This window comes from Cryptomeria japonica, chromosome 3, assembly GCF_030272615.1.
Source record: "Cryptomeria japonica chromosome 3, Sugi_1.0, whole genome shotgun sequence".
NCBI lineage: Eukaryota > Viridiplantae > Streptophyta > Pinopsida > Cupressales > Cupressaceae > Cryptomeria > Cryptomeria japonica.
In genome coordinates, this window is record NC_081407.1 from 811,228,160 (window position 1) to 811,249,360 (window position 21,201).

The 21,201-nt window shown below is 36.7% G+C and overlaps 1 protein-coding gene across 1 annotated transcript in view; it reads left to right on the forward strand.

Moving 5' to 3' along the window:
• Positions 1-19,361, forward strand: part of LOC131054360 (imidazoleglycerol-phosphate dehydratase 1, chloroplastic) — an 89,703-nt gene extending 70,342 nt beyond the window's left edge. The window contains exons 7-8 of the mRNA XM_057988858.2: positions 3,589-3,698; positions 19,087-19,361. Of these exons, the coding sequence (XP_057844841.2) occupies positions 3,589-3,698; positions 19,087-19,114 (138 nt within the window). The 3' untranslated portion in view covers positions 19,115-19,361. The remainder of the gene's footprint in view (positions 1-3,588; positions 3,699-19,086) is intronic.
• Positions 19,362-21,201: the final 1,840 nt, after the last annotated feature.

Here is a 21,201-nt window from a genome sequence, read left to right on the forward strand (position 1 = left end):
TCGGTCGTTGTACTTCAACACCCACTGGCCTGGACAGAATTCCATACGTCTAAGATGCTTATCATGCCAAAACTTCCGACATTGTTGGGTTGCTTCAGTGGCCCATTGAGTCATCATTCTCCGTTCGTCCAGCTTACCCAGCGCGTACAGTCATTCCTGTAGACTCTCCATGTCTCCTAGTTGGTTCTCAATTGCTATCCGCAGGCTAGGTACCATGAATTCCGTCGGTACAGTGGCCTCGTGACCGTACATCAATTGAAAGGGTGTCTGGTCTGTTGTCACTTTGTACGTGGTCCTGTACGCCCACAGTACGGATGGTAGCTTTTCTTCCTAGTCTTCTTGTTCGACCCCACAGGATTTATAGATTACCGACACCAATATTTTGTTAGTGGCCTCTGCCTGGCCGTTGGCCCTGAGATAGTACGGGCTCGACAAGGAATGAAAAATCTTGAACTCCGTCGTGAGCAATTTAACTACATGGTTTACAAAGTGTCTACCTCAATCACATGTCAGTTGAATAGGAATGCCATACCTCGTATTGATTTATTCATAAATGAATCTCGCCGTACTCAAAGTTAAATTATCTGGCAACACTCGTGCCTCTGCCCACTTTGTCAAATATTCAATGGCCACCACAATGTACCGACACCTTTGTGCACTGCAGGCCTTCAATGGTCCAATGAAATCTAGACCCCATCGCTTGAACAGTTCCTGGGCATGGGAAGGATTTAGGGGCATAAAGTCCCTCTTCATTGGTTTTCCTACCCTTTGGCAAGTATCATAGTTCACCACCCATTCTCGCGCATCATTATACAGGGTAGGCCACCATAGTCCTGCAAGCAACACTTTCCGCGCCGTGGTGTCTGGTTGCATGTGACCACCTGCGGGTCCTTCATGTGCTTCCCTTAGCACTCCTGGGATCTCCTCTTCCATAACACACCTTCTTGGTACCTGATCAGGGCCCATTTTGTAAAGTAACCCATTAATCAATCGGAATGCCCTGCTTCTCAGGACCAACTTCCGTCTTTCTCCTGATAGCATGTCTGCTGGAAACCGAGAGGTTGACAAGTACTCCCCGATGCTTCTGTACCATGATGGTAATGCAGCTATTTGAAATAAGTGGGCATCGGGAAAATTGTCATTCACTTTGTCGTGTGGCTCTCCGGATTTAATTCGTGACAGTTGATCGGCAATGACATGGCTTTTGTCGGGGCGTACAATGATTGTGAACGTGAACTCCTGAAGTAGGAGAAGCCACTAACTAATCCTCCCCTGAATAGTAGGTTTGTTCACCAGATACATCAATGCCTGATGATTCACATAAAATGTAAACGGGGTCGCCAACAGATGATGGCGAAATTTTTGCATAGCATAAACCATCCCAAGGGCTTCCCTCTTGGTAGTATTGTAATTCTTCTCTGCCTTCAACAGTAACCGGCTAGCAAAATAAATGGAGTGATCGAGCCCATCTCCTCCCTTTTGTGCTAATGTGGCACCAATTGCATAGTTAGAGGCATCCACATGGACGTGGAATTCTCTATCCCAATTCGGGTAGGCAAGAATAGGTGCAGCCACCAACCTCATCTTTAGTTCCTTGAACGCTTCTGCCTGTGCCGTCTCCCACACCTACAACTCTCCCTTCCGAGTGAGTTTGTCAAGGGGGTACGAAATCTGTGCGAAGTTTTTAATAAACTTTCGGTAGTACCCTATGTGGTTGACAAAGGACTTGATTCTTGACACATCTGATGGAGACTCCATCTCCACTATTACACTTGCCTTATCCGGGTCTGTCTTCAAACCAGCCTTACAGACAATGTGGCCGAGCAATTTTCCCTAACGCACCGTAAACCTACATTTCTTAGGGTTGAAGGCTAGTCGGGCCCTCCGACATCGTTCCATACATTCCCTTAATGCCACCAAGTGAGTGTCCTGTACACTATAGATGGACCAATCATCCAAGAAGGCCTTGAAATTCCCTACAGACATTTTGTCGAAAAATATGGAGAACTATTCTTTGGAATGTAGTAGGAGCATTGCACAATCCGAATGGCATTCGGTTGTACACATATACACTGTCTACTACCACGAATGTGGTCTTCAGTTTGTCCTCCTCAGCTATAAAGATTTGGTTGTATCCTGAAAAGTCGTCGAGTAATGAGTACATCTCATGTCCGGCTACCTCCTCAAGGATACTGTTCGTAAAGGGTATTGGGAACAGGTCCTTGATGGTGACCGCATTGAGACACCGAAAATCCACACAAATGCGGATATGGTTGGCCTCCTTCAGTGATATCACGATCGGTGAGACCCACTTTAACATCATAGCAAAGTCTTATAAATATCTTACACATCCAATCACAAAGGATGGATCGGGGAGGGGCACTATAGAAATAAATTTGACAGCATTTCCCCTATTTTTCCAGATTTTTTACATTTTCAATTGAAGAAAACAAAAAAAAAGAGAAGGAAAATCACTTACCTAGCTCTAGTTTGATCTCGCACGCTCGTCTTCTTGTCTTCTTGTCTTCTTCCAACCCTATATCAAGTTGCAGACCTGTTTTTGGCAAGCAAGAGGCAAGAAATGATCAAAAAACAAAAACAAACATGTTTTAATGTTGTTTTGACGTTTGACTAGGGACACGAGAGTTTTGGGTCGAGACTTACGAGTCCCTGCCCAAAATTCACATGACTCTGATGCCTAGGCTCGCTAGGACACTGCTCACGAGTCCAGGGCACTTGGACTCGGCGAGCTCCAGGACTCGTGAATCTGGTGATTTTTGGCGAGTTCTGGATGAGTTCTGAAACTATGATTTTAAGTAGGTTAGGCACTTTCTTGTTCTTTTATGTTTGGTTCGTTTATAATTAAGATAGTCTTGTTGAACACAAGGTCCTTAACACGTTAAGAAATGAGGTCAAGATCATGCCCCAAGCAACTTTGGCAAATCTATCTTAAATATATGACCACATAAATTGTATATCAATTTTGTTTTGTTGTGCTTAAACAATCCTTAGCAAATGTTTCACTTTCTACTTTCTGGCTTTTGTAATGGATTTTCAAAATAACATATTGCTCCTAAACTACCATTGTTCTTATTTCTAAAATGTGATAAAATGTGCAGCAAAATGGCAGACTAATCAGTATAATCTACCCTATACAAGTAAGAAATTTAAGAAGTGCTCAAATGATGAAGATAATTAACTGTAGTGAATTTCATAGATGTCTGATCTGTATGTAGAATGGATATTCCAATACTTGGCTTATCAACATGAATCTTACTATTTACGTAGTGCGATGATAACATGACTGTTAAAGGTGCTCATCTCAATGCAAAAGGTGTATAAAACAGCCCTATTGCACATGTGTTGTGTTAGGTGTGAACATTCAGAATAAAGATTCTAGTAGCAATTAGAGAACTAGAACAAGCATTTTCATAGTATCTTCATGAACAGTGCATGTAAAACATTTGTGTTTTGGATTCTCTTGTAACTTGTTTGATATTTAGATGAAAGTTTCCTTGAATTTTCTCAAGGATCGGGACAGATATAAAGTAAAATGAAAAATTATTCTGATTCATTTGATTCAAACAGCTTGCAGGAAAGAACTCTCACCATATTATTGAGGCAACTTTCAAAGCATTTGCAAGGGCTCTTCGGCAAGCAACTGAATATGATAGCCGTCGAAGAGGAAGTATTCCGAGGTTTGTGATCGAGACTTAGATACTTGTATAAGCAGTTACACATGCATCTGTTTATTTGTTAGAATTTTGAAATATCTATTTAGTTGATATGCAATAAATTTACGAGCACTACAAGATTCATTTTCTTTGAACACATTTGTTCATAAAACAAAGGATTGAATTCTTTAGAACAACGGTTTGCTTTCTTTGATGTGGAGATGTTTATTGATTCAAGAGCTGCTCTGCCTGTACCAACAGTTATACACACAAACATGTATGTACATATTTTTGTCAGTATTCTATTTATTTCACGTGTTCTACAATTAGTTTTGTTTCATCATCCAAACCTCTGATTCACAAGCCTGAGAGGAATCAAAGGATCTTATTCTGTAAGAGTTGCTGTTAACTTGTCCTAAGATGCAGAGACAAAACTTGCTAACAGATATATTTTACTAAGTGGAAACACAAGCCCCAAAAACATCACTCCATCCTAACAATATCTGAAACAAGGAAACAACCAGTAGGAAGAAATATTACAAAAATTAATGAAAGAGAATGATTCCCAAGATATTAAATATTAACAATTGAGCAAAAATCTCCTTAAATAATAGTTACAAACGATGTATCTGTGAAGTATAAGATCAACAACTAAAAATAGAAAAGGATAAGAACTTAAAGAATAAAGAATACTCCTAAAGTCTATTCTAACGACTTAGTTGATCATTATAACTAAATATTGCAATATTATTTTAGTACCCTCCTTTAATGGTGGATATGTTAATTACACAAGGCTTATCTCCAAATTTTACAAATTTGTCAAGACTCAAGGACTTGGTAAAAATGTCTGCAGTCTGGTCCTCAGTTGGAACATACTGCAACATCACCAATCCATCTTCTACAAGTTGTTGTATGAAATGACAATAAAGCTCCACATGTTTTGTACGCTTGTTTAAGACTAGATTCTTGGCTAGATTTAGCACCCCTTGATTGTCAGAAAACAAGGGTCAAGGCCCTGCTTGAGACATTTGATTGTTTGAAAGCATCCTCTATAGTCATACTGCCTCACATGTTGCTTTGACTATTGTTGGACATATGTTGTCATTGATGTCATTGATGTCAAAGGTGTGATGGTAGAGGAGTGTCAAAGAAGTGTCAACAAGTTGTGGTCATTGATGTCAAAGTATCTGAAAGAATGCAATTATTTGTCATGTCATGTGAGACCTATAGGTGGTGCATTTTGAGTTGCGACAGTACTATGGATTGCTATGATAGTGGAATCAGTTGGAATATATTCTGTAATATCATCATACATATATTCATATGTCGGGGGAAGTGATCCAGAAGTTTGATTCAGAATGATTAAGGTGAGTTACCCAGACAGTGAGCTTGTTATGGTAACCTATTTTGATCTGCATTTTTTCACGGTAGAGTTATGTCCTATAGTTTGAAAGGATAGTATGTCTACTCATAATTCATCATTATCCAAAGTTTCTCAAGTTGGTGTGTAGCGGTCAACAAGATTGAAGTGACAAAACAATCACTATGCTAGGAAATTAATTGGTTGCAGTTTTGGCTTGATGCAGCAACAACTCGTGGCGTGTGCCCTCCGGAGGTAGCGTGTGGATGATCATTGGGACCAGATGAGGCTACATTGGGAACTGTGTGACGGGTTCTATCTTCTAGAGTAGTGTGTGGGCTATTGGACTTGGCCTATTACACGTTTGGACACATTTGGTTAAGGAGTGTTTGTGTGGCCAACTTGTGGATATTATTTCTATGTTTCTAGGCCGACACAAATGTAATTGTAAATTTAATTTATGTCTATATATGTCTAGGATCTGTCCCAAGTGGTAGTAGTTGTGTATGTTAGTGAAATGCTCTGTAATTAGGACTTCAATGTGAAAATCGGAATGATTGATGTACAATCGAATTTGATGTAATGTGAGTTGTATTCTAATCATGTGGGCCATTATCAGAATATGATATGTTGTGAAGGAGAGTGCCTGAAGAGTGATCAGATCATGTGCAAGTTGAATTATTAGTCTTGAAGGTCTGCAAATCGTATCTATGCTATCCAATAGGACTGGTGTCTTACCTATTGAGTTGCTGCTCAATTTTTTGTGTTGGGGATTGGTGTCTCTAGTAGATTGGTGCCTACAAACTCGATTGGGGATTGGTGTCTCCTGTAGGTTGGTGCCTACTTCATAATTGTAAGGGATTCCTTGTTTTTGTGAGGCTGGATTTGGGCAGTAGATCCAAGCAGCTATTCTCATTGTGATTTTTCCCATCTTGGGTTTCCACATATTTTCTTAGTTGTTTAATTGCTGCATCATTAAGAAGATATGATTAAGTTGAATCAATGTTTCATGATCTACTTGAAGAAGTTATCTAAGCTGATTAATGTTTAATAGAGTTGAAATTTGGGATATACTGATTAAACCTCCCCTCCCCCTCCTCTCAGTATATTTTGTGCCCTTCAAATAAAATTAAAGCAAATTTCCTTGGATAAAGCTTAACAGCTTGAGGTAGATCCGAGTTGGCACACTCAATTGCTCAAGAAGATTTGTCCTCAAACCATGCTCCACTTTTTGATGGATCTAATTATGCTTTTTGGAGTGCAAGGATGGAATCCTATTTGATTTCCCTTGGGTTTGAGGTTTGGCAATCAGTTGTGGATTGATATGAAATCCTTGAAAATCCCCCAAGAGATCAAGCTGGAAAGAAGGCTTGTGAAAATAATGCCGAAACAAAGAATGCTATTATATGTGGTTTAACTAACTTTGAATTTGTAAAAGTTATGCATTGCAAGACAACAAAAGATGTGTGGGTCAAATTGCATACCATATATGAAGGAGATAATAAGGTCAAGGAAGCAAAACTTCAGACTTGTAGAGCTCAGTTTGAAGAACTAAAGATGAAGGAGGGTGAGAACATTGCGACATTTCTACTCCATCTTGATGAGATAGTTAGTTCTATTAGAGAACTTGGTGAAGAATTGAAGGAACCAATAATTGTGAAGAAGATACTTAGATCCCTAACGCCAAGATTTGATCTGTAATGTCCCCTTCTCAGTAGGAAGTAACCAGTGGTCCATTAGCCTATCCTGGAAACCTGTAGGCTGATTGGAATGAGAAATTAGGGTTTCCTATTTTTGTGGAGTTCTGTGAGAGCAAATTGATGATGATCTGGTAGGGATTCTTCGATTCTGATTGTGGATTCCTTCTAGGTTTTTTGAGAACTTCACAGAGGTATAACATGCATCTTGTTCTAAAGTGGTTTATGAACTTACTATTTTTAGTAAGTTGGTGGCAGCTGACTAGATTTTGAGGTTTTTCATTTTATCATCACCAGCAACTTTTTCCTACCACTTAGGTCTCTTCGTAGAAACCCCTCCATCCAAATCAGCGTGGTCATCATAACTTGGGCTGCTTGGCACTATATCATAAGTATGTTGATCCAGGTTCTCCTTCTCCTAAAGAAAATCTTTTGGTACAGGTATTGGTAGCTATCTAGGAGATTCCACGTGTTCGGAATCATCAAATACTCCCCCTCCCCCCCCCCCCCTTTAGGTGTAGCTAATGGAAGCTAGACACCTAAATCGTTTTGTAATGTCCCCTACTAGGAGGCTGCCAATACCCAAGCCTTAAATTGATTTATTAAAATAGATGACTATATTACTCATAGTACAATTGATAGTGGCTATATTCAAGCCCTAATTCTTACTTCTTATCTAATCCTCAACCCCGGATGGGGATTTACTTATGTAGGGCATGATGACACCACCTCCATAATTGGGCCCAGGTTTCAAGAACATCCGTCCAGACCACCCTTGGGGCTCACCTAATTTGGAATGTATTTACTCCATCTCTCCCTAACAACACCACGCCTCTCCTTATGGGAGGGGCAATAGAAATGATTAAGTAATTGGGCTATGTGTACACTACTAATGTATTATGAATAAATATGTAATTAAGTATGACTGTCTTACATATTACAGTCTATATTAATATTACTATTCAAATTCTGCATAAGAACATTATCAGGCTTCATATATTAAGCATAAATATTAAGCACATTCCCATGCATACCACCAATAACAAGGATGTTACTGCCTGTAACTTAATAACAGTTCTGATCTGATCTGATCGATAGTGATGTCACTGGATGCTTTTGATTCCTTTCCTTTATGTCTGAATGTGAGGGAGAGGTCACACCTCTTCATCATGTATGTCCCTTGGCAAGAGACACACCCTTTTACTATTAGCACACTTTGAAAGAGTGCAACTCTTCATTATTGCTGCCCATAAAAGGGACACAACCTTTCACAATCAGATCTGCACTTTTGATTTCTAAATTATCCCCCCTTGTAATGAGTTCTCTTCTCCCTTTTATACCTCATATTTGGGGGAGTCACAACTTATCATTTCATGCCTTTTGACCATTCATTAATTTTAATCAAATTTTAATTATATTTGACTCAAAAAACTACACAGGTGAACCCTGATAGCAATATCATAGTTTGACTTGCTGTGGAAAATACTTCTTACTTATCATTTAATTATATTTTTTATATTTTTATTTAATTTTTAATTTTTATTCTTTTGTATTTTAATTTTTTTTTATTATTATTTATTATTAAATTATATTTCAAAGTGGGGACATTACACTTTTGCCTTCAGAGGCTGATCTGCAGTACTCTTGATGTCAAAAGAGAGCTGAAAAGGCCCAAATTCTTCATCAATGACCTCATGCTTGTTGAATGTCAAGCTATTGGTTTCCACATCAATCAGCTTGTAGTCCACATCAATCAGCATGTAGGCTTTATGATTGTCATTGTACCTTGTGAACATTAACTTCCGACTCTTGGAGTCTAGTTTGGCTCTCTTAGCCACCGGAATCCAAACATATGCAATATAACCAAAAGCCTTAATGTGGCCCACTCTTCTTTTCTTCGCAAACCATGCTTCCTCTTGGGTCTTCTCCTTCACTATCTGTGTTAGAGACTTGTTGAGAAGATACACATGTAGGCTTTATGATTATCATTCTACCTTGTGAACATTAACTTCTGACTCTTGGAGTCTAGTTTGGTTCTCGTGGCATCTAGAATCCAAACGTATGCAGCAGAACCAAAATTCTTAAGATGGCCCACTCTTGGTTCATTCCCAGACCATGCTTTCTCTTGGGTCTTCTCCTACACTACCTATGTCAGAGACTTGTTGAGAAGATACACTGCAGTGTAAACTACCTTTGTCCAAAACTTCTTGGGAACACTTTGATTCTCCAATATGCATCAAACCATCTCCATAATAGTATTGTTCCTTCTCTCAATTGTGCCATTTGTCTAAGGGGTATAGGGTGTTGCAAATCGGCATTCGATATCATGTTTAGCACAAATGTTCATTAATTCGTTTGAAAAGAATTCGCCCTCATTTTTAGACCTAAGAGTGATTATTAAATTATTTAAACACTTATGATTTTTCTTTCAGGGAAAAGCCCCACATTTTCCTATTGTAATCATCTACAAACAAGACAAAATACCTGGCACTTGTGATCAATGCTATATTCATTGGTCCACATACATCTGCATGAACGAGCTGAAGGGTCTTCCCTGCTCTCCAAGGTTGTCATTTTGAAAATGGAGTTCTATGCTGCTTCTCGGCTTGGCAAGCTCCACAAACACTCTATATCTACGGCTAAATCTCAAGTAAACCTTCAACCATATTCTCTCGAGCCAATTGAGAGAGATAAGAAAGGTTGAGATGCCCATAATGTTGATGTCGAAGAGTATTGATAGCAGATGAACTCTTTGCAGCCAATGCATGCCCATGAATCTCTCCAGTGTCAACAAAACGATACAAACCATGATCTTCTATGCCAAGTGCGATGGTTTTCTTGGACTCTTTGTCGACAATATGACACTTGTGTGCGTTGAAAATGATGTATGACTTGGGACAGTGGCACATAATCTGACTCACTAAGAGCAAATTGAGCTCCATTCTTGGAACATAGTATACATTGAAAAAAATAAGAGATTTCCCTCTAGAGGTTATTTGAACTTTGCCTTACATGACAACTATATACTCGTCACCACCATCGAAGATCATTCAATTCGAGCAAGTCGTGTACTCCGTGAACCAATCCTTCCTGTATGTAAAATGTCTAGATGCTTCAGAGTCAATATACCATGCAAAAGACTTGGAATGATTTGTTGTTCATTTGGCCATAAAAGTGTAGAAGGCTGACTCTTGCTCAAAATTAACTATGACATGAGCCTTTGGTGGAGCCCTCCTTGGTTGGATTTCTTTTCAGCCAACCACTTTTTGCAGTGCTTCTTCATGTGACCAAGTTTACCATAATAGTGAGATGTGATAGTCTTCAAATTCTTCAAATTATCTTCATTCTATCTCGATCTTTCTTCTGGGGCCACTTGCCTTTGCCCTTTTCCTTGGCTGCAAAGGCCTGTTCCACACTCGGTGAATCATTGTTGCTACCAAACTGCTTCTTGCATCTGTCCAGTTGCAAGAGTTTGTTGAACAAATCATCAAACTACAAGTCAACAATGTTAGATGTGATGTTAAGTGTTTATATGAAATCCACATAGGACCATGGTAAGATTTTCAATGTTATAACCATCATGTCTTCTTGCATCGTAATGTAGGAAAAAACTCATTGTTTTTGAAAGAAAACCACTGAAATTTTTAGAAAAAAGTTTGTCAAAATCCTAGCAGCAAAGTAAAACCCACTATTTTTAAAAAATCATCAAAAATCTCCACAACTCTGGAAAATGTTGAAAAATTGTGCTCTAGCCGCTCAAAAACCTTAGGTGCCAAATCAAAAAATTTGAAAACCACAATCTATCAAAAATCTTCCAAGAAACAAGTTTGAAAACTCATTGCCAAACCTAGTAGTAGAGTAACCCACAAGTTTGATGAAAAAATCGTAATAAAAAATTCAAAAAATTGCACTCAAAATACACACAAATCTGTCACACACCATGTGCATGAAAAGATCCACAATGTTTATTAAAAAATCACTAAATAAAACACTGTAAAATTCCATCGCTTCTTGTGTGTCAAGAAAACCTTCCACAGCTAGAAAAATGGAAAAAAACAACACAATTTAATGAAAAAAGGTCAAAAATTGGCCATTAAACTTGTCAGCCTCCCAAAAAGACCAATCATGACCCTAAAAATACAAAAATGGCACGATTTGAACCAGAAATGGCACAAAATTTTGTTGAAAAAAGACAGTCATGATTTTCTGCAAATATGCTCACGTTTTTCAAACACATGCAATGATTTTTTGGAGTGAAATTGCGATTTTATGAAAGAAATAATCCACGAATTTACATAAGAGAACCCTTGATTTTTTAATTTTTTGCCAAAACCTTCAAGGAAAAGAAAAACTTATGGTTTTCCTTCCTTAGATGATCTGTAAGGCACCGTACAATTCAGTACATGCCCTTTTGATAAATTCTACATCACTAACACGAACATGCAATCATATTCACCAATCCCAAGGTTTCTTCAAAACATGTGCTTTGATACCATATTACGTGAAGTAATGACATAAAGAATGATTACCAAGATATTCAATATTGACAAAGGAGCAAAGTCTCCTTAAATAGAGTTACAAACAATTTATCCATAAAGGATAAGATCGACAACTAAGAAAAGAAAAGATAAAAACTTAACTAAAAGAATAAAGAATAGTCTTAAAGTCTATCCTAATGGCTTAATAGACCATTATAACTATATATTACAATAATAGTTTAATAAGAAAATACAAATTTTTAGTGAGTGATATAAGATGGAAAACACTAAAAAACACATTTATGCTGTTAATTTTCACTAAGTACAATACTCAATGTGAAAGCTTGCTTTTATAGATAAGGTTGGACATGTCATTGTTAATGTTGTGTAGCTTCGGTCAGATAATTCTGATCGTCGAAATCAAATGCTTAAGTGGCCAATTGGCCTTAAGCATTTGATAGTTGCTTCATCCTTGCAAGTTATGTTAAATTAGCTTATATGTATTGTTACCAAAGTATTTGTAATTGATGATTGGATTTAATACTCATATATTAATATATTATTATATATTGCAAATGTATATATGTATCTATATATCTATATATACAATAATGTTTGTGATTTACATTATTGATATATATGTATATATAATATATACATATGTTTTTGTAATAAAGAAAAAACTTATTATTAAATATGTTATCATGGTATCAGAGCCAGTCTAAGGAAGATCATATCAGATTTAAATCAAGAATAAAAATTATATTGAAATGACATATAAACTCCTCTATCTCTTACTTACCTCAAAATGGCAAATGGGGTTAGATTTGAGGACCGCCTTGAAGGGGCATCAAATTTCGTTTCATGGAAATTTAGAATCATGACTACACTAAGAGAACAGGAATTAGAAACCCTCGTGCACAAAGATTCATCCATGCCAGAAGATGAAGATGAGCAAAGACTATGGATTAAAAACAATAACAAAACTATGAAGATATTGGTAGATGCAGTGAAAGATCACATAGCGCCTATCATCTCCAAGTTGGATACAGCAAGCAAAATGTTTTCAACATTGGAAAGTATGTATGAAATTAACAACACCAGCAGGGTACTATCCTTAAAACAAAAACTTCATCATATAAAGATACATAAGGGTGAATCTATCACCTCATATTTCATGAGAATTATGGAATTAAAGGACCAACTCTCTACAATTGGTCATACCGCAGATAGTAAGGAGCTAACCCTATTAGCACTAAATGGACTACCAGGACCATGGGAAGGATTCATACAAGGAATCAGTGCTCGTGCCGAACTACCTGATTTTGATAGATTAAAGACTGATTGCATCCAGGAGGAATCAAGACTTATTGTAAGGGGAGATAATCAAACCACTTCAAATGAAGACATTTGTGTTCTAAATTCTTCCTCACACAAAAAAGGGAAAGAAAAGAAATTTTAAAGGGAAGAAGGACAAAGAACCTAAAGGAAACAAAGGAAAATACTCTCACAAAAGGAAACAAGATATGACCAAAGTCCAATGTTTGAGATGTGATGAATATGGACACTATGCCATTAAGTGCCCAGACAGATTAAAGACTCAAGTCTCCATTCAATGTCTGAACAGTGAATATGATAATCAAGGGAAGATGAAAAATCAGAAAAGCTTGTATTCTACTCTACCCTTTCAAGTCAAGTTTCAACAAACCCTAATACTTGGGTAATTGACAGTGGAGCATCCAGGCATATTACTGGATTCAAAGAACATCTTGATGACTTAAAAGAAAATTCAAATGAAGATGTAACAATTGGGGATGATTCAAGCTACCTTGTGAAAGGGATTGGGACCTGCACCATAAATCTGAAATCAGGGATTTCTCTTCAACTCTCAGGAGTACTATATGTACCATGGATAAAAAGAAATCTAGTCTCCATTTCAGCACTTGAAGACAAGAAATCCTTATGAGATTTAAGGAATTCAAATCCCTAGTAGAAAATCTATCTTGTAAGAAAATAAAAATCTCAAGGACAGACAATGGGGGGGAATACACTTCAAAATATTTAAGATTTTTTGAAAAAATGTTGGGATTAAGAGGGAGTACACTGTTCCCTACAACCCCAATAGGTCTATTGTAGAAGCTGCTAGAGCCATGATGTATGACCAAAATTTAAACACCTTCTTCTGGGCAAAAGCATCTAGCACTGTTGTATATATTCAAAACAGGAGCCCTCACTCTCTCCTAAATAATAAAACCCCATAAGAAGCCTTCTCTGGAGTTAAGCATGACATAAGCCATCTAAGAATCTTTGGTTGTCCTGTATATATTCATGTACCAAAAGAAAAGAGGACCAAGCTAGATCTCTCAGGCAGAAAAGACATTTGTGTAGGTTATAGTGAAACCTCCAAAGCTTACAGGATTTATATTCCAAGTCAAAAGCAAATTGAACTAAGTAGAGATGTGATATTTGAAGAAGATATTGCCTTCATGAAATCTAAAAGCTCTCGAGATTTAGAAGACCCTCGTCCTCCTCAAAACATGGAAGAAGATCGAGTTCCTGGGATTCAGAGGGAGACTCCAAAAACTATAAACAATGATGATAATGAGAATAACTCAGATCCTCAAAATCCTATCCCCCTTGAGAATCGTAAAAGGCCTCTTTGGGCCAGAAAAATGATTCAAGAAGCAAAAGACATATGTTACTCAGTTAATGCACCTAGTCAGTTCATGTGTGAACCAAAAGAGATACATTTGATGGCTGCAAAACATATTCTGATATATTTTCGAGGCACTATTGGTTATGGACTCAAATATGCTAATGTTGAACTAAACCTACATGGGTTCATAGATTCAGATTGGGCTGGAAGTGTGGTAGATAGGAAAAGCACATCAGGGTGTAGTTTCAGTCTAGGATCAGCTATGATATCCTAGATAAGTAGGAAGAATCTTCAGTGGCTCAGAGTTCTACAGAAGCCGAGTACATTGCAACTTCTATGGGGAGCAGAGAAGCAGTATGGTTAAGGAAACTACTTGTGAGCCTGTTTGGTCAACCACTGAATCCTACTCTTATTCATTGTGACAACCAGAGTTGTATAAAGCTATCTGTTAATCCAGTATTTCATGATAGATCCAAACATATTGAGATTCCTTATCACTATGTTAGAGACATGGTTGAAAGGAATGCTATCCAGCTAAAATATGTGAGTACAGGCAAGCAAACTGCAGACATTCTCACCAAACCTTTGTCTAAAGCAAAGGTTGAGTACTTTCGTAAGAAACTTGGCATGGTTGAAACGTAAGTTAAATTGAGAATGTAATTTTTGATCTGTTGTACTATTTCTTATTTGTTATGTGTGAAAAACTATATGACTATTTAATCTTTGTGTGACTTTGAAAGATGACGATTTTTCAAAGTTTTACTTATTTTGGTTAATACTATAGAGTGAAGTCAATACTATAGAGTGACGACTTCACAATACTCTAACCTCACTATTATGAATAGATATCATGAGACTTGATATCTGCAACTTTGTCATGATAGTTTGCATCTTTGCAGGCATTATGATTGATATCATGAGACTTGATATCTTGAGAAATCATAATGATTGAGATGATCATGGCGAATATTATGAGATGTAATATTCATGGATAGGCCATGATTTATATCCCCATGATAGGTATCACGCGACTTGATACTAGTGCACATATCATGGATCTTGGATACTCTTTGAGAACCATGACAAAATATCATGAGACGTGATATTTGTGGTTATGTCATGATTCTTTGATATCATGAGAAGGTGATGTCATTTGTTTGGGATAGAATTAATCCTCCCTAGCTAAGAGGGAGTGTTAATGTTGTGTAGCTTCGGTTAGATAATTTTGATCGTCGAAATCAAATGCTTAAGTGCCGATTGGCCTTAAGCATTTGATAGTTGCTTTATCCTTGCAAGTTATGTTAAATTAGCTTATATGTATTGTCACCGAAGTATTTGTAAATGATGATTGGATTTAATATTCATATATTAATATATATTACAAATGTATATATGTATCTATATATACAATAATGTTTGTGATTTACATTATTGATATATATGTATATATAATATATACATATGTTTTTGTAATAAAGAAAAAGCTGATTATTAAATATGTTTATTAAAACCAATAGTTGATATAATCTACTTGCTACATTTAATTGCTTGACAAGCATTAGTCGACTTAAAGTCGAATTGGTTAATTATACCATCTTGCATCTTAGCGTATTGTCTTTAATGTTTATCGGTCTAACCCTCACGGGTTCATGGAGACATGTCTCTACGTGGATGCTATTCCACGTATTGATATATATGTATATATAATATATACATATGTTTTTGTAATAAAGAAAAAGCTGATTATTAAATATGTTTATTAAAACCAATAGTCGATATAATCGACTTGCTACATTTAATTGCTTGACAAGCATTAGTCGACTTAAAGTCGAATTGGTTAATTATACCATCTTGCATCTTAGCGTATTGTCTTTAATGTTTATCGGTCTAACCCTCACGGGTTCATGGAGACATGTATCCGTATAGAGACATGTCTCTACGTGGATGCTATTCCATGTAGAGGCATGCCTCCACACCATTGTATATATGGTGTATAGCTGCGGTTAAGGGACTATATAGAAATTGGAAATATTGAACCAGCCGGCCTGCACAAAAAACGAACATTGCTGTTACATATTTTATTGAAATACAAATCATAAATTCTGATTGCTGTTTCTTACTTGCTTATATTCAAAAGAGATCAAATCAATATATGATAAAAGAAGTACTTTGATAAATAAAATAACCCTTAGCATTCTCAAATCTGATAAAATTAATAGTCATGCCAAAAGGAAATAAATTGTATGCATCATAAACTTCGCATTCAAACATTGAAATTGTAATAATCAGCAATGAAACCAGGAGGACCCAATTCAGAAGCAAAAGGTGTGTGAGGACATTCATCATGCTTGCAATTAAGCATAGCCAAAGAAATTTCCAATTTGGGATTTGATTTACATCACAATCTTTTATTTGCCCTGTTAGGTAATGTACTTTATTGTGAGACAGGTGATGAAGATTAGATTGCACAAAAGCTAGACCCCAACCAGTTTTATGCTCAATTCAATAAAAAAAATATCTTGGAACATTTTTTAATTTAAAATTGATATTTTATTGAAGCTTGTGTTGGTCCAATATTCCTAAACCCTCAAATCCTGACTAATTTCTGTACCAAATGCCCTGAAATGCACCAGAAATGTATGGAAAGATTGGCAAGTCTAACATTAATTAATGGGCATTTCCTAGGAGTTTACATCTTGGGAATTTCAGAAGTGGGAAACAATCTCCAACCCACATATCCATACGCCTACAATCCTCCATGGCTTCAACCCCCCCTCCTCCAGGTGGGTTTCATGCACATAGATTCACACAAATGTAGATACATGCACACACACAGACACAAACAGACCACACAAGCAAGACAAATAGAACTTGCAATTTATACTTGAGTCAGTCTCCTGTCATTTTGAGCTGAAGAAAATCTGTGTTTAAAAATTTAATTGGCTTAGGAAAAACCCAGCAATAACTAGTTAGAAACTTAAATAGTTTCTACATTATCCTGGACTAAAGACAAGAAAATTATATTCAGAATAGCTACCACTATTTATTTCTTTCTATATCCTTTTCTATTTGGTTAGTAATTTTATAGTCCTCAGCCTACTCTTCAGTTTGTTCAATTCTTTCTGAGTTTGAGTCAGGCTACTTTCACAGACAGACACCCTTTAAAAATGATCAGGGTCACACTTCCTCTTTTTCATTGGCCATCCTTTCTTTCTGTTTGACTAGCCACCAATATCATAAGTGTTGACATTACAAATTGTATAGGATGTAATTCTTCAGTGGGGTTTTGTCTGCATGAACAGTCTTTTGGAGGCTCCTTTCCCTCCATTTATTCATTAAATAATTTGTTTAGATGAAATGCATTTTATAACTCACCTGGGAAAAGAAAATTACACCCTCTTAACAGTAAAGTTAAAAGGAAATTTCTTGCTTGAGAAGGCAAGGAAAGATAACATCTAGACATGTACCCCAAGCAGCAAAGACTTCACATAAAAAACTAGGATGTGTGTCTTAGCCACATCCTAGTTTCAGTGAGCTTCAGTGTCTTTGGTAGTTTTACGTCAACAATTTGATTTTGGCTATGCTGCCCCTTGTCGGAGATCTCCATTGCCCATAGCAAAATCTGCCTCCCATGCTTAAGTAACCTTTAGTTATTTCTGGAAATCTCTTACAATTCTCCATTTTATAGTTATTCTCCAATCTGTAGGCATGGCTTATTGATTCCTCTTTCCCACACAGACTGCATAGAAAATCAGTGGTACCCACCTCACACAGTCCTGATTTGGCTTTCAAAGCTCAGTGAAGCACAAGAAATCCCAATCTCTCATGTTTAAATGGCCCTCTTGACTTCCAGATTGATTGGCATCGTCTTACCCATTGAGCTTCAGTGTCTTTGGTAGTTTTATGCCAACAATTCGATTGGGTTTGTTACTCCCAAGAAACCTGTAATAACCCCTACTAGATGCCCAAATAAGAGACGCAAACACTCCAGCAACAATTATACTTATTTTATATTTTTTATAATTCTGCTAACAACATACATTCAAAGGGAAGCCTACCAATCTAATAGAACTTACTGGGTACTCCCAGCTTACAAACTCTATTTTATCTGACTGATATGTACAGCTCCTGAGGGTTTCTGTCCCTGAGATGAAAGGTTCAAGCCTGAAGAGTTTCGTCTCCAATGTGTCCAACTGCTGTAGCAATGCCACTAACTGAAATGAGAGTCGAATGCTTGTTAATCCAAAAAGTGCATTCTCTAATGCCTTATGCTCTGTTTTATAGACCCAGCTCCTAGCAATCCTCATTCATGGGAAGTCAGTCCACAAACAATTCCAACTAACTGACAGTTAATCTTCTCAAATGTAGGCAGCTACCTGAACAACCCTTCCTCAAAACTGTCAATCCAAAATCATAGGCAGTTACTCCTAAATTGGTGGCAGTTAACTGGTCAGTCCACCCCTCTATCAGTGAGGTTGACTTATAGGCATTTAAGAGTCGGCCACCTTATTCTTAAAATGCAACAGACAGTTCTAACTAAAACTAAAGTAACTACCAATTTATCTAATTGCTAGTCCTACGGTAACAGTCCTTTCACTAAATAGCTGTGGATTGAAAAAGGGTACATAACAAAACATTAATGCAATGTATAAGAATCAGATTTGTCAGATATCCGTGTGACAAGACTGTTGTGGACATATTTGGTTTTGACTTGGATGAATTTATGCACCCTTCAAAATTGTAGCTGGTTTTACTTGAATATTTCAATAAAGACATACAGATATTTTCGTAGCAACTCAAAAGTATTATTTACTCTTCTTATGTTTGTCCATGGTTTATAGACTACATTATAAAGTATTCCTATCTTGATACAATAAGAAGATGCCCGGGGCAATTGTCTCTATGGTTAATCATAAATGCAGCCATTTGTTAAAAGAACAACTTAAATATCATGTTAGAACATACCAATCAGCCATATATCTTTACAGGCCAGTGAAGCTTTTCTAGTCAAAGTTTGTGTTTTATCAACTTGATAATGTGTGCAAGATCTGTTTCTAACTAAAATCCTGGTGGAAATCACTATATCTGTGGATTCTGCAAACGTATTACCATATTAGGATTTGTTTTATAGCATTTACTTAGAAATTGTCATTGCTAGGATGGTCCTATAATTATGGCTTTTATCATCTTAAAGATGATTGTATTTTTTTTGTGTTTGCAGCTCAAAAGGTGTCCTAACACGTGCTTGAGAATATGAAAGTCATTGCACCAAAACAATGTTTCAGCTATTTGAGCTGAGGAGATGTTACAAAATCGAAAATTGTGTAAAGATGCTGAAAACTAAATTAAAATATCAATTAATTTTCAAGACAAATTTTTAGATAAAAGATTTTGTCTATGGCTATATTTTGTAGAAGACAAGATCGAGTGATATTTAGATGGTCTCACAGAGTTATAAATTATATGTACACTTTCTTCTTAATTTATTATTCTCTCATTTGCATGGTCTTGCAAGAACCACATAAATCTCCAAATGGTTGAATACATACCATGAAAAAAGGAACATGCATCCATTCGTGGTATAGCTTTTTGAATTAGCAGCAATACTTTTTAGCAAAATTCATGGTTTGAAAGGTTGCCACCATTGAGGTGCCTCAATAAATTTTTAAGTTCATTTTTTATATTGGTATAAAAAGTTTGGCAGTCAAAATAATTTAAGAGTCTGCATTACAACCATCATTAAAACCAACTCAAACTCATCGAAGGCCCAGAGTATGACCTACCTATTCAAAGTAGGCTATAAATTAATAAAAACAACACATATCTAGGCATTTTCTCCATGCAAGGAGTTCCATAAGTACTAAAAACCTTAATAAAAGTGTGTGCGATTCATTTGAGTCCCCCACAATGTATCATAAAAGAACAGCACAAGACAAATCAGATAAGGTTAACAATCTCCTTTGATATTTTTACAACGTTAGGTGTTGGAGCAAAGACATACATGTGCTAGAGGAACATGTCCCCCATGATCACTGGGAGTTGGAGGTATATTTGGCTTAGGGTCCTCAAGCCTCTCACAAATCTTAGAAACATCAGGAAGCGAACTTGAACCCTTCTTTCAATGTGGCTTTCACAACCCTTTAATACACTTGGCTATAACCCATTGAAGGAAGAGCAATGTTAGCCAAATCCAAGGATCAAATGTTTAAAGCTTCTCTCAAAGCTCTCATTAGAAGAGATATAATGTACAACCGCATTCTGTAAAGTTTGCCTCCTTGTTTCAAAGGTATCAATAATCTCTAAAATGCTATTATATAATATAGACAAACTTTAAGAGTCTACCACTTGTTCTAGGTAAGCACTAGCTATTGGGACTAGGTTTGTTTGTACTCCTTGCAAGTGCTAGTAATAATGTTGGAATATCATTTAATGTCGAGATACTAGTTAGACATATTAATATTTTAATGTTGTATGTATAAGGACCATTTTGGGGACCCATGGGATTCGTCCAGAAGCTTAGCATGAGTCTTTAAAATCATTAAAACAGAGTTAGAAAGTGGACTAGTCTCCTTGAAATGACACACCACTTTGAGAAGTTTAAGAGTCACTATTTGCATAAAGACTCACTCTCATGCATGACACCCTTGGTGAGTTGGAACTCTCTTGCATGTTTTGCTTTGGGAAATGTCATTTGAGCCTTGGTTTTGAATACTGCTTGGTGGTGTTGCTCAGGCCCACATTCTATACATTGAAGGCTTAATGAGTAGTTTTTGAATCACAGGTTGAAGGAGTGGTTGGCCTGCTTGTATGCTTTGAGATAGAAGAGATTGATGCCACACCAACTATCTGGATCAATGGATTGGGTTTGTCATCTTGTTCTAAAACTAATGCAGTTTTAGATCTCATTTTGATGCTGAAGTTTTTCTGTTATAGTTTCTAGGGTATGTGTGCCACCTTTCTTCTTATGTTGTTGCTGAATTCAATCTTATTTTCTGTTTGGTTTAAGCTATTTTATATTGTATCAGTCCATACCGATTAGATTTATGTCACACCCTTGCATATAAGCCACTTTTTTGCTCCTAGCTGAAGAAATTAACTCCTAGATTCAACACTAACGAGGAAGCACCCTATCTTATGTAAGGAAAAAGTTGTCATCATTTTTACCAACCCTGGTAGCATAATTATGAATTCCTCTCCCACCATCACTGTTCACTCAAAGAGTTTAAGTGAGACTCACATTCCAATCAGAAATATGCTCATTCATATGAAACTTACCATATCTAATTACAAAAGGAACATTATGCTAAATGGCTCCTCCATTAAAGAACTCCTTCAA